The 13,747-nt window shown below is 38.7% G+C and overlaps 1 protein-coding gene across 2 annotated transcripts; it reads right to left on the bottom strand.

Annotated features, from left to right (window-relative positions):
• Positions 1 to 884: 884 nt before the first annotated feature.
• Positions 885 to 13,301, bottom strand: LYG2 (lysozyme g2). 2 transcript variants are annotated; one of them, XM_077749243.1, is made up of 7 exons: positions 13,060 to 13,301; positions 12,820 to 12,925; positions 12,254 to 12,321; positions 6,393 to 6,533; positions 5,427 to 5,623; positions 3,715 to 3,853; positions 885 to 2,144 (listed from the first exon to the last, which is right to left on the bottom strand). In XM_077749243.1, exons 3-7 carry the CDS (start codon positions 12,294 to 12,296, stop codon positions 2,026 to 2,028), a joined length of 639 nt encoding a protein of 212 aa, XP_077605369.1. In that variant the 5' UTR covers positions 12,297 to 12,321; positions 12,820 to 12,925; positions 13,060 to 13,301; the 3' UTR covers positions 885 to 2,025. The 2 variants fall into 2 exon arrangements, with proteins under 2 accessions (XP_077605369.1, XP_077605368.1); XM_077749242.1 differs by lacking the exon at positions 13,060 to 13,301 and having other exon boundaries at positions 12,820 to 13,006.
• Positions 13,302 to 13,747: the final 446 nt, after the last annotated feature.

Genomic DNA, 13,747 nt, shown 5'->3' with positions numbered 1-13,747 from the left:
ATGGCTCTCAAAGATTGATGTATAAACACCTCAGCTCCTTGTTCTTTGAGTAGAATAATTCTGAGCTATGTGTTGTACAGTCCTTGAGGTGTTCTTGGAAGATTGAGTCCCAGTGCCCACCATGGTAACTGGCTTGATGACACAGATTTTACTGGCTTTTTTCCCTTCCTTGTATCACCAAGCCACTTCATACCAGTACTCCCTGTACCTCTCAGATAAGCTAGCTGGACTTGAATCCTTCATCTCAGGTGGGAACCCAACTAAGACACCTTAAATATGGACTCTCCTATAGAACATCCCTTGGTATCCCAGTCATAAAGAGAATACTGGGGGAATCAATTCAGAGTCTAAGTCAGCATACTGTTTCTTATTTTTCAAATTACTTGGAAATTATCTCACCTAGCTGTACTTTATTTCTTAGTAGTAACATTGATGGGGCTGGCAATTAGGTGGCATACATGCTTGTGGGGGGAAAGCCCAGAAGAAATCATTTTTGAGTAAAGGGAACATCTAAAGAACATTCTGGATTGCCCACATATAGGGATGATAACCAAAATATTTAACAACTGGTACAGTATGGTCCTCCACCACTCATAAAAGATGTTGGACTGTATGCTGCAGGGCTGCCATGCTAGCTGACCATTGTCTCTTCTCTGTGAAACAGAGTCCCAGTTCTGCCTTGGTCAAATCTTTAGACTGAGTTGAGAGGTTGTTGAGCAGAGAATAGTTTACTTGGCTTTCTCCAGGGGAACTCAGAGGTAGATGGGTTTAATTTTTATTCCTCCTCAGAAAGAGAAGTAATGAGTAAAACCTTTTATCAAGTATTCCCAAAAGAAGATAATGGCCAAACAGGAGCCATGTTGTCAGGGACTTTGAGACTCCAACAGGGCTTTATGTTTTATTTCTGTCCTCTCCTGAGTGTGGAAAGAAAGCCACAAACTGCACCAAGTTTTGTTCTAGAGAACTGTCTCTTTCCCATCAACTGGGTTGTCTGGGCAAGACCAAAGAGCAAAGTAGCCAAGGCATAGGTATGTAGATGTCCCAAGATAAGCCCATCAGAGTCTCTCTCCTGGGACCATGAAAGTGAAACAAAATGATGAAAGGATGGGAGAGAAAGCCTCCGGAGTCTATTTATGTAGGGAGAGTGCTAATTCAGTCATGCAATGGGAATGCTATCAACTAAGGTCAACCAGTTCCTCCTGCCCAGAGTTGCCTGGTTTCTCTTCATGTCCTTGACTTTGTTGTTTCTGGGAGCCTTTTGATGGCCTTCTCATAATGGCCACTTATTCCTTAAATTTTCCAAAATTGGTTACTTTTGCTTACAACTAAAGAACCATAACTCAGTCAGGTCCTATATGCTTATCTTCAGCCATGTTTTGTGGGAAGTATACTTCTTCAACAAGTGTGTGGCAGCAGTTACTGAAAATAGAAGCCAGTCCCTGGATCTTCAGCAAACAAGAGGAAGAAGACACAGAAGCTTGATGTGAGCCAGGGATGTGGTGTATATCACTTTCAGAAGATCAGCTTTACCATAGTCAGCTCTCAGTTTCTTGTGAAGCCAGAATTCCATCTCTAGCTTCTCCATTGTCCCACAGGCTAACTGGCTTATGAGTAGGCATATCTCACAATCAAAGCCCTAGTGGCTCAGATAGATACTTGGAGAAAGGCAAAAGCTCAGGTCAGGCTCTCTTGTTAGCAATTCCAGTAAAACAAGGGGTCAGTTTATCCCATTGAAATCATGGGATAAAATAAGGCCTCACTGGAATATGTGTCAGTTACCATGATATTCACACCTACAACAAAATAATTATGCATAGGTCTATGTGCATTTCATGGGAACCATACTATAAACTGGGTGGGTTTCCTTTTTTTAATGCTTATTTGCATTAAGGAAACTGAGAAATGAATTTTCTGTCATAATTGCAGCTATTTCTTTGCCAGTGTTGAGTATAATGCATCTATATCAAACTCTCAAAGAAAGGCCACCTGACCACCTGCCAGCCCAGCCCACCCATAGAGCTTTGCCTAGAAGCCATGTCTTTTATAGAATTTAGCTCGGGCGAGAAGATCATTGACCAAGTCATTGTCTATGTCCACTGGAGTTGCAACAGCATCTATTCCTGACTTAAAAGCCGAGAGACCACCTGAAATGAAACAGAGATTCATATTGAAACATTAAAACTTTCAGTGGAAATCAGCTTTGAGCATTCCCAGGATATAAGCCCCCCTAGGCAAATCTTTCAAAGCACACAGTCCCAGACCCTCCTTCCCCTTTCCTTCCTTCCCCAAAGAATCAACTACCCCAAGAATCTCTGGGAAAATTCCAGATTGCTTTCCTTCTCTCTCCTTTTGAAGGCTTTTGTATTTCTTGCTACAAAAGTCATATTTGCTTCTTATACAGTCCAGGCCTGGCAAAAGGAGATCCCAGAAAATCAGTCTGAGAATGCTTATAACATTCTCTCAGTCATTAAATAACTTACTCATTTAAAAAAATTACTTATTCACTCACTTTTTTAGACATTCAATAAATGTTTTTAAGCACCTACTGTGTACCAGGATGGGTGCCACACTGCGTTCAGGGTGCACAATGGTACCCAAGATGTAATCATTTCTCTGTAGAGATATGTGTATATTTAGGTGTATTTTACCCAAGAATTTTGATCTTCAAAAGTTCCTTATGTGTTTAACATAATTGTGCTCTGCTCTGATGTATAGAGAAAAAGCTCCCTAGTCCTGATCCCTGACTTCAAGGACCTTGAAATAGAAAAAACAAATTGTTTATTCTAAAGTGAGGATGGGGGCACCTGGGTGGCTCAGTCAGTTGGGCAGCCGACTTTGGCTCAGGTCATAATCTTATGGTTTATGGGTTTGAGCCCCTCCTCAGGCTCTGTGCTGACAGCTAGCTCAGAGCCTGGATCCTGTTTTGGATTCTGTGTCTCCCTTTCTCTCTGACCCTCCCCTTCTCACACTGTCTCTCTCCCTCAGAAAAAAATTTAAAAAGTAAAGTGAGGATGTTAAAGTGTGGGAGGAGAGAGGTATATGCATACCATAAATTTATAGGAGGTAGACTTAATAGGACTTGGTGTGGTTGGGTGTGAAGACAGAAAGAACCAGAGAACCTAAGAAAACAATCTGTTTTTCTGACTGGGATGACTAGACATATTTTGACACCTTTCAGAGACAGAAAATGCAGAAGAGCGAGCAAGTTTATGGTGAGAAGCTAGTGACTTAATTCAGTCTGGAAGATGCTGAACTTGAGATCTGTGATGAGCCAAGCAGAAATCTCCACTTGGACATGTCATGGTAGCTAAAGCCCTGATGTCACTGAGAATGCTCACAGAGTAAAAGTTTATTTGAACAATTCATAAAGAGGTTAATAGTTTCTTTCATCAAGAAAAAAAACTATCAGAGGAATGTAAACATATTCTTTTAAACTATGGCATTAATTCTCAAGGCATCACTCAGTGGCCCAGTAACCAATGAGAGAAGTAATGAGAATGCCAACACCTGGCAGAAGGGGAAATGGAAGTTGGGAAGGAAGTCCACTCAAAGTAACTCAGTGGTTCAGAGAAAACTAGTGCAGTATTCTGGCAGCTCCTCCCATGCCCACTGTCGACCCCATGGGAATACTCCCAGGGATGCCTAGGGCACATCTGGTCTTCAGGGGTCTCACTCACTGCTCTTTTTAACAAAGCTACACATTATATGGCCTACCTTTGAGATGCTGAGCCACACTCCATGTGGGGAATTTTTTCTGGATTGCCTTAATTTTGTCTGTTAGAATCCCAACAGCCTGCAATAGGTGTTCTTTGCTGTCCCAGGTACCAACAGGGTGATGAATTTTTTTATCAAGCTAGGAAAATCAGATAATAACGTCAGCATCTGGATGAAGCAACACATTTTTCCGCCATTCCTGATTTTTCTTCCTGTGTTCAAGTACACAGACAGTGGTCTCAACCCCCTTAATTTATCTCCATAGGATCAATTCTATAGTCCTTTCTCTCACAGAAAAGAGAGTCAGAGAAACAAAGTATGATTTAGGAGATGTTAATGTGGCATAATGTTAATTGAGCTCTCAAATAGAAATATATGAAAAAGTTGTTTCAAAACAAGTAATTAGCACTCAATGTCTAGATATTTGCAGTCAAAAATAAAAATTTGTTTCTAACTGGGACAGCTAAAAGTCTGGGTTTCTACAGAAAATTAGAGACTGGAAGAAATACAAACCTCACACCAGTCAGAGTGGCTAAAATCAAAACTACAATGAGATATCACCTCACACCTGTCAGAATGACTAAAATAAAAAATACAAGAAATAAGAAGTGTTGGCAAGGATGTGGAGAAACAGGCACCCTCTTGCACTGTTGGTGAGAATGCAAACTGGTGCAGCCCCTCTGGAAAACAGTGCGGAGGTTCCTCAAAAAATTAACAATAGAACTCCCCTATGACCCAGCAATAGCACTGCTAGGAATTTACCCAAGAGATATAGGAATGCTGATGCATAGGGGCACATGTACCCCAATGTTCATAGCAGCACTTTCAACAATAGCCAAATCATGGAAACAGCCTAAATGTCCATCAACTGACGAATGGATCAAGAGGATGTGGTTAATATATACAATAGAATACTACATGGCAATGAGAAAGAATGAAATCTGGCCACTTGTAGCAATGTGGATGGAACTCAAGGGTATTATGCCAAGTGAAATAAGCCATTCAGAGAAAGACAGATACCATATGTTTTCACTCATATGTATCTCAGGAGAAACTTAACAGAAGACCATGGGGGAGGGGAAGGGGTAATAAACAGTTACAGAAAGGGAGGGAGTCAAACCATAAGAGACTCTTAAACACTGAGAACAAACTAAGGGTTGATGGGGGTGGGGGAGAGAGAGATTGGGTGATGGGCATTGAGGAGGGCACTTGTTGGGATGAGAACTGAGTGTTATATGGAAACCAACTTGACAATAAACTATATTTTTTAAAAAATACAGACTGGAAACAAACATTCAGATAGTTTGGATTGCCTTCCTCCAATTTGCTTTAAAAAAAAAAAACAAGTTGGTTCAAATAGAACTTAAGTATAGTGTTTTGATCTACATGGATGAAATTTACTACTTTATGAACCCCAATGGACACTTTTAATAATGTCCTTTATAAGATTTTCTCAATTAAGTGTATTTTATGTTATTAATTACAAATTGTAATTTTAAAACTCATTAAATACTTTTACTGGAGACAACCAATAACTGATAAATCTTGAATGAAATAACCAAAGACATGTTAGAGAAATACAGAAGTAAAAATAATGCTGAAGTACCAAGGTGTTTTGAAGCCTGGAAGTACTGCAAATAAATATCCAGTTTGGGTTGCGCCTCCATAAAGAAGGATGAAGTGGGACTGACTGAAAGTTCCTTGCCAAGTACCTGCATCAAGCCAAATCTAAGTCCTGTGTGGTCCCAGCCGTCTTGCAGGACGGCTCCACCATGGCTTTCTCTGGAGATGATGGCTGCAATAAGAGCAGGGTCCACACAATGCCTCAGCCCAACTTCTTTGATCAGAACCTGGTAAGGCTTTAAGGCCCTCAAATCCATCTCAGCAAACATTTCAGAACCACGGATCCCTAAGTCAATAGAAAATAAACTGTTACTCCAGAAGAAAACCCTCTTTCAAAGTGTAGTAAGTTAGTCACAGCGCCTGACCACATCTTGGGACTGTGCTAGGACATTTTCCAATCTCTAATTGCATAAACCTTGAAAGGTCCACAACCCCAAGCAGATACCACTTCTGCTCTCTTTCTTGATCTTCTGCTACCTGCCACATTGGTGCATTGGGAAGTCTCTTGAACTAGGACTCAGCCAACCTAAATTTGAGTCTGGTTCTCCCACTACCTAGTTCCAGACCCTTGGGAAGTCTCTTCTTGCTGAGCCTCAGTTTTCAGATCTATAAATTGGGGAGGTAGGATTAGATTGATCTTATTGTTGCTTCCAGTGCTGACTTTCTAATACTGGGATAACATGAAGAAGACTTTGGAACAAGATTCTCAGAAGATGTACAAAGAGCGAGAGACTTGCTTAAAATGCTCATGCTGTAACATGAAGTGTAAAACCAACAACAAACCAAAAAACAAAGCCAGAATTTAATATTTTATGTAAGCAATCATTTCAATACACAGAAATAAACTCATTTGGATAAGGTTTGGAAAGAATAGTGGGAAAATGAAAAGAAACAGTTTGTTAGGCTGGTCAGGATTCAGCTTTCTTCTAATTTTTAATTTGATATTATTGCTGTAACAGTGATTATACCTTTTTAAAATTAAGCTACTTCCTAAAAGTGAATCTGAAAATGATAATTAGGGGGAAGCCAAATGTTTGCTTTGCTTTTTCACTCACCACAGTTAATAAGCCTGGTTATATCACAAGAAGCACCAGAGGTCTCCATGGTCATGATGTCACCATAGCAGCCATGGTACAGGCGGGGATGCAGGTGAGGGCTCATTGATTGAGTGAAAGGGTATGAGCCCCTAGAAGTGCCTGTGGAACAGAATAATTCACATGAAGCCTGTGAGAAGTATGACTCTAGTCGCTATAATGTGCATTACTAAACCAAGGGCGAAGCCATAGATTTACTCCTCCCCAAGTCCCTCCCAAGACCCTTAGGATGGCTCATTAGACAAAAGAGAATAGAAGATTTCTCCTTGCCACTTTACTTCAACCTTAAAAAAAATTTTTTAAAGTAGTCTTCACACCCAACATGATCCGGAGATCAAGAGTTGCATGCTCTGGCGACTGAGCCAGCCAGGTGTCTCCCACAAAATTTTTAATAAAGCACTTAATCCTAAACATTGTAGAAAGTATTATGAAAATCAAATTTTTGTAGGCCTCAAAAACATTTGCTATAATCTTGATCAGAATTGAAATAGCGACTAGAGGGGTGTCTGGGTGGCTTAGTTGGTTAAGTATCCAACTTCAGCTCAGGTCATGATCTTACAGTTTGTGAGTTTGAGCCCCCACTTTGGGCTCTGCACTGACAGCTCAGAGCCTGGAGCCTGCTTTGACTTCTGTGTCTCCCTCTCTCTCTGCCCCTCCCTCACTCACACTCTCTCTCTCTCTCAAAAATAAATGAACATTAAAAAATTTTTAAATAAATAAATAAAATTGCCACTAGAGTTTTAAGCAGGAACTTTGAGAGAAATTTAATACACTTCTGACACAAATACTTCTGGGATGTAAGCATCTGTATTAACAATTGCCTTTGTTTAAGAATACAAGAAAGAAGGGTAAAAATACCATATAAGATAGAAATACCAATACAAGATAGAAGGGTGCCTTTAACTTAAAATATCCATTTTATATCTGTTTCTGTAAAGTTGAGTTTCTAAGTATAATTAGTAAAATTGGAAATAAAATTTAACTTACCATAAAACTTTAAGTTAAATTCATTCTTATTTTTTATTTTGTCATTATGAAGTGACTTTCTGTTCAAGTCTATTTGCTAAAAGAGATAAAGAGCTTTTCTGTAAGTTGAAAAGTTTGTTCTAATAGTTCCTAGGATTGTTGACTTATATCTTAAGACTACATATATTTGTTATAAGAAATTATGTTTGTTAAAACCCTTGATGTTAAAAAACTATGTTGGGGCAACTGGGTGGCTCAATCAGTTAAGCGTTCAACTCCTTATTTCAGTTCAGGTCATGATCTCACAGTTTGTGAGTTCAAGCCCGACGTTAGGCTCTCCCCTGACACCTCAGAGCCTTCTTGGGAATTCTCTCTCCTCTCTCTCTCCCTCTCTCTCTGTGCCCTTCACCTGCTTGCTCTAGCTCCTTCCCTGTCTCTCGCTCTCTCAAAAATAAATAAATTAATTTAAAAAAACCAACTATGTTGTTTCATTTAGTGTTGTATATGGTGTTTTTATTTTTTTTTAAATATTTTTATTTATTTCTAGGAGAGAGAGAGAGACAGCATGAGCAGGGGAGGGTCAGAGAGAGAGGGAGACACAGACTCTGAAATAGGCTCCAGGCTCTGAGCTGGCAGTCAGCACAGAGCCTGACACGGGGCTCAAACCCACAAACCGTGAGATCATGACCTAAGCGAAAGTCGGACGCTTAACCGACTAAGCCACCCAGGCGCCCCTGTATATGGTGTTTTTAAATAGGACCATTCACCATAGATAGGTCTAGTTCTAAGTTGACAGTATAAAGAGACTCTCTTAGAATTAGGGGCACAAAGGAACTCTTTCTTATAAATATTTATTTTAAAAGGAAAACAAAGCAACTCTAAAGATTAACTTTTTAAAAAAGCAAAACTTAGGGCTCCTGGGTGGCTCAGTGTGTTGAGCATCCGACTTCAGCTCAGGTCATGTGATCTCCAGGTTAGTGAGTTTGAGCCCCTGCATCGGGCTCCATGACAGCTCAGAGCCTGGAGTCTGCTTCAGATTCTGTGTCTCCCTCTCTCTCTGCCTCTGCTCTGCTCATGCTCTGTCTCTATCTCTCTCTCTCAAATAACAATTTTTTTAAAAATTAAAAAATAAAATAAAAAGCAAAACTCATCAAAACAAATAAAAATACAGGCACAATCTACTCTCTCCCATCAAGAAACAGGCAAAAAAAAAAAAAGAGTTTTGCAAATGCACGAGGAAGTCAGACAGTGAAACTATCAAGTAAACTCAGAATACTAAGAAAGCCTATTTAGATAGTAAAAGCAGCAGAAACAAGCAAAGCCATTAAGCTTCTCAAAGCAGAGTGGATTCCCTTGTGACGGCAAACAGCAGGAACTATCACACTGGCACTCCCCATGGCCCTCAGTATACCTTGTGCCTGCAATATGTGTAGGAAATATACACGAATGAATGAATAGATTTCCATTACATAGATCATATGTAAGATAGAGGCATGGAAGCCGTGAGAGAGGGTGCAAACTGACAACATATATCCAGAATCTGACCACTTCTCACTGCCTCTGCTACCACCACCAGGGTCATCTTAATTATTGTAATAGCCTCCTAACTGACCTCCCTCTTCCACTCTTGCAGCCGAATCCCCAGCAGTCAGAGTAGTCTATGGAAACATGCCTGGGATCCTATCAGTCTTCTCTCTTAACCTTCCGATGGCTTTCCAATCATTCAGTTGTGGCCTCCAAGCCCTACCTGATCTTGCCTCTGCTCACTTTTCAACTTCTCCTTCCCTTCCCGCACTCTTCTCCAATTACATTCTTCTCCCTGATTATCCTTCAACTTGCAGGCAGGTTCCTGCCTCAAGGCCTTTATGTTTACAGAAAATGTTGCAAAATATTTAGCCTAGAATGCTATTTTCTAGGTATCTACATGATTTGCTGCTTTGCTGCCCTTTAGGACTCTGTTCAAATAACACCTTATCAGCAAAAGATAAGAATAAACAAAAAAAGATAAAATCCTTATGTGTATAAAAAGGCACTCAACCACACTCAAGAGAGAATGCCATATTAAAACATCACTGAAACACTACATTTTTTTACCAATTTAATCTAAAAGTTTGACAATGTACTCTGACAACGAGGCTATGGGGCAATACGCAATCTTATACATTGCTGTGGAAGGGGATTTTGCAATAGGCTGTTGTTTCAGCACTGTTTATAACAGCAAAGGTCTGGGAACAATGCAAGTGTCATTAATGTAGGGACTGAATAAGCCAAGCCACCTCCACACAACAGATTACTATGCAGCTGAAAAGAGGAAAGAGGAAGAACTCTATATCATTCTATAACATTATCTCCAGGTGCAGAATAGTATTTATAGAATTGTACTCTTTGTTTGAAAAAGGGAAAAATATGATTTTGTGTGTGTGTGTATGTGTGTGATTTCCCTATATATTCAAAAGAAACAACACAAAGATGAACCAAAAACTAATAAAATTGTTAGTTATGGGGGAAGGTAAGAAGTGGTAAAGGGGACAAGAATAGAGGTTAGATTTCTGTAAATGTACTTTTTTAATAGTTTTTATTTTTGAGCCATGTAAATGTTTCCATGATTTAAAAAATTAAATCAAATAGAAAAAAAATCCTAAAAAGTGAAAGACAAATAAACCTAACTTTATTATCAAATTGAAATTTTAATTAACACATAGAGAATGCTTACTTCAAGTGACTTAAAAACAAGTCTGTGTAAGTATATACAACTAGTGGAATACATCCTATGAACATAAAGAATCATAAGAAAATCTTAAACTATATTCACAGGATCATTGTGGGTTGGTAATAGTTATTTTGAAATGATTATATGTAAATATAATAGTTACTTTGAAATGATTATATGTAAATAAGTAAACATGTTAATGTTACTCGGAAACAAGATTTTAAATAAATCCTTTATATTCACAAATATAAATGTGAAATATCAGTATGAATGCATAACTATTTTTCTGTTTTAAAAAAATATGTACTTTCTAAGTTCTCTCCACTGAAAAGACCTGGAATAACAGCCCCATAGCAATGGAGCACCGCTGGTACCCATATTGTGGTCTCTAAATACTATTTCCCCACTCAAAGAAACCAGTGCTCCTCAGAAAAAAGGCTCATTCCTGGTCTGGGGGAGGAAATGCTTAAGGTGACCCAAGAACATCTTCTTGTGACAGAACTGGCTCTTATACATAATAGACACATACTCTAAAACATTTACAGGTGAAATATTTTGATGTTTTGGTTGCTTTAAAATATTTCAGCCTCCCCATCACCAAAAAAAAAAAAAAAACAAAAAATACAGAGATGAGGATGTACAAAATAGGAATAGCAAAGTGTTGATGGGAGTTAATTATGAGCACGTGGGAGTTAATTATGCTATTCCCTTCCCCATTTTATATCTATAGAAACATTCTACAACAAACTTTTAAAAATTACCTTATTAAAGAGACTTTTTTCCTACTTATACTAAAAATGCAACATACTAATGCCTCATTCCTTGTCTTTCATTACCTTGCATTATTTAATTTAATTTATTTATATATTATTTTATTTACCTATCACCATCTGACATCTCTTCCTTCCTTTCTTCTTTTATTTATTCCTCTCTATTTTTTTTTTTGCCTGTTCCTCTCACTGGAACATTTTTTTTCTGCTATATCTTCCTCAGCACCTAGAACAATACCTGACATAAAGTGGACATTCAATAAATATTTCTGAATGAATGCACGGATGGATGTATGGATGCCTATGAAAAATGCATATCTGTGGCCTCCTCACACTAGGTCTATTGAGCCAGTTTTTAGGTTTGAGGTCAAAGAATCTCCACTTTAACCAGGATTCCCAACAGATTCATTTATACCGAAGTTTGACTTAAGGGAATTAGAATGTGACCATGGACTTAAACTACTTGTGTTGACATCATAAACACACAGTTCTTTCTTAATTATAGTCATCTTTCAGTTAAACATAGCTAGTATAGTAGCTTGTAATTAGGCTACTGGCTATATAACTCTGCTGTCACCTGGGAATTAAAGAAGGAATAAAAATTCTAAACTATGTTCCCCTACCTTTGACCATATGCGTATTTGGAAATTGTCATTTTTCTGTTGCCTCACTTTTTCAAATTTAGAATTAAACATTTTAGAAACACTTTCTTCTCAATCTTCACTCTATTCATAAAGAAAACTTGAACATTGTTTACAATGTCTTTTCATTTTTCTTAAGCCAAAGTTTCAATTTTTTTCTTATTCAAAGTCCCTCACCATTTCACCAGCCTACATTTTTAGCCTTCCCTTCAGAAATCCTTACTTCTATTCTGATCACATTGACCTGTTTATTGCACCCCAAATCCTTGCCATGCATTTCTGCCTTTCTATACTAAAGGCATTCTACCCATCCAGTGCCTCCTTTCTTCTCTTATCAAAACACAAAACATTCTTCAAGTATCACATCCCTTCAGAAAGCCTTTTGGTATCAACATTCTGACTAGATGTGAACTTTTCATCCTAAACTCCTCTCAGACTAGTGTCTTTTCTGTCTATATTCATTTAACTCTTATTTACTGCCTGGTACTGATAATTTTATCTTCATATGTCTTGCCTCCCAAGGCACTGTCCATAAATTCTCACTGATATCACCTTCACCTGCTTGGCAAGTAGAATACACTCTTAATAATAGATATAAGCAGTTGATTGATGGCCAGTCTGATTAGAGAGCCTATCCCTCCCTTACATGTAATCATTGCTTTTTCTGATTCATGACTGTCTACAAATATTTGTGGACAGCCTGCAAACAATACCAAATGTCAATCAATGGCTTACCAATGAGAGCAACAAGTCCCCAAAAGAGGATAGAGGATAGCATGGTGGTGAATCTTATCCTACAGCACCTGTTATGATTTGAAAGAGAAACTCGTTAATTTTAAAACTTGAAAGTTTCCTAAAGGAAATTTGTTTTGATTTTAAAAGTTTGGAGTCATTTCTAATATAATACCTTTTTGCCAGTTCCAAGATATTATTCTCATAGGCTTGGTTTTATGGTTCATTGAATCACTCTCTTGCCTTATAATCTCCCAACTCTTTTTAATCCAACTTCATATTGACATGGCCCTATGGATATCTTATGTATAGTACACACACACACACACACACACACACACACACACTCATTCCATCTCCAAACTTCCAAACTTACTCACATTATAATTTTGTTCCCATTCTTGTACTAGTCTCCTCAGAAAATCATAAGAAATCATGAGAGGAGCATTAGAGATCATGACTCAGAATAGGGTAGCTATGCTCCCTACATTCCTCCATCAACTCTATTCTTGGTTTCATTCAAAAGACAGCGTAAGTGCTCTACAAGACACAAGAAGGCTAGCACTTACCTTGTTTGTGAACTTGCAGAGGAAGTCTCACCTCTCGATATGGGAAGGTTCCCCGTCCTCAGCACTACCCTGCACGCCAGGCTTTAACAAAGCAGTGGCCTTCGTCCTAAAAGACAGGTTAAACAATTTGAGAATCCATTAGTTGGTAGATCTATGAGTACCTGGCTTCAATCCAAGCAGACTTCAGTGTGGCTCTGCCACTGTGTGAGGGAGGTTTTAAGCGCCAGCACATAAACTCACCTGCCTCTTCTTATCTACATTCTGTACCACTGATCATTGGAGGAGGTTTATATATGGTTTAAAACCCTCTCTTTAAACCACTGACCTCATTAGACCTGATTATAATAATACTTTGGACTTAGGTGGCCCTTTTAATAAAAATATTTCAAAGTATTTATTAACCACTATTAATTAATTAATCTAATGAACCCCCAAGTTGTAGTGGAGGCATATATTTGGTGGACAGTATCTAAAATTGAGCTAGGTCAACAGCTTCTAAATTTGAGAACAAGAAGGAGATAATTAGCATAAAAAAGATAAACAAACAAGAAATATTAGCAGCTCTCATTCCTGGATTGGTTGTTTGCCTGAAGTCTGAGCCTCCTGGTCTTTGTTCCTCATTCCGTTGTCACGTGATCCACATACCAATATGTCACAGGGCTCCTTGCTCCAATTCTACACCGATAAACAAAGCCAAGATTGGCTACCTGCTCTGGGAGATCAGTACAAAGCCAGGGAGTAGCAACATGGGTGCTGGTTTCCCCAACTATCTGAGGAAATGGGAAAAAAAGATTTGGCCAGGGATGAACTTTTTTTTCAAGGATGGAGTATCTTTCTTCACATTTATGTCCAAAGGAAGAGATAAAGCACATTGTGCAGCACTGGGAACAGGAAATGGAAGAGGGGCGCCTGGGTGGCTTAGTCGGTT

Source organism: Crocuta crocuta, unplaced genomic scaffold (assembly GCF_008692635.1).
Source record: "Crocuta crocuta isolate KB4526 unplaced genomic scaffold, BGI_CrCroc_1.0 scaffold118, whole genome shotgun sequence".
Taxonomy (NCBI): domain Eukaryota; kingdom Metazoa; phylum Chordata; class Mammalia; order Carnivora; family Hyaenidae; genus Crocuta; species Crocuta crocuta.
This window is presented reverse-complemented; position numbering and strand designations above follow the sequence as displayed.

What these genes read in the sequence shown, in the direction of transcription:
- LYG2 (XM_077749243.1), bottom strand. Translation starts at nt 12,296, where the DNA reads ATGCTATCCTCTATCCTCTTTTGGGGACTTGTTGCTCTCATTG. An exon ending in GGGACTTGTTGCTCTCATTG is followed by an intron (nt 6,534 to 12,253) that starts GTAAGCCATTGA and finishes TCTGTTCCACAG; the next exon opens with GCACTTCTAGGGGCTCATAC. An exon ending in AACCAGGCTTATTAACTGTG is followed by an intron (nt 5,624 to 6,392) that starts GTGAGTGAAAAA and finishes CTATTGACTTAG; the next exon opens with GGATCCGTGGTTCTGAAATG.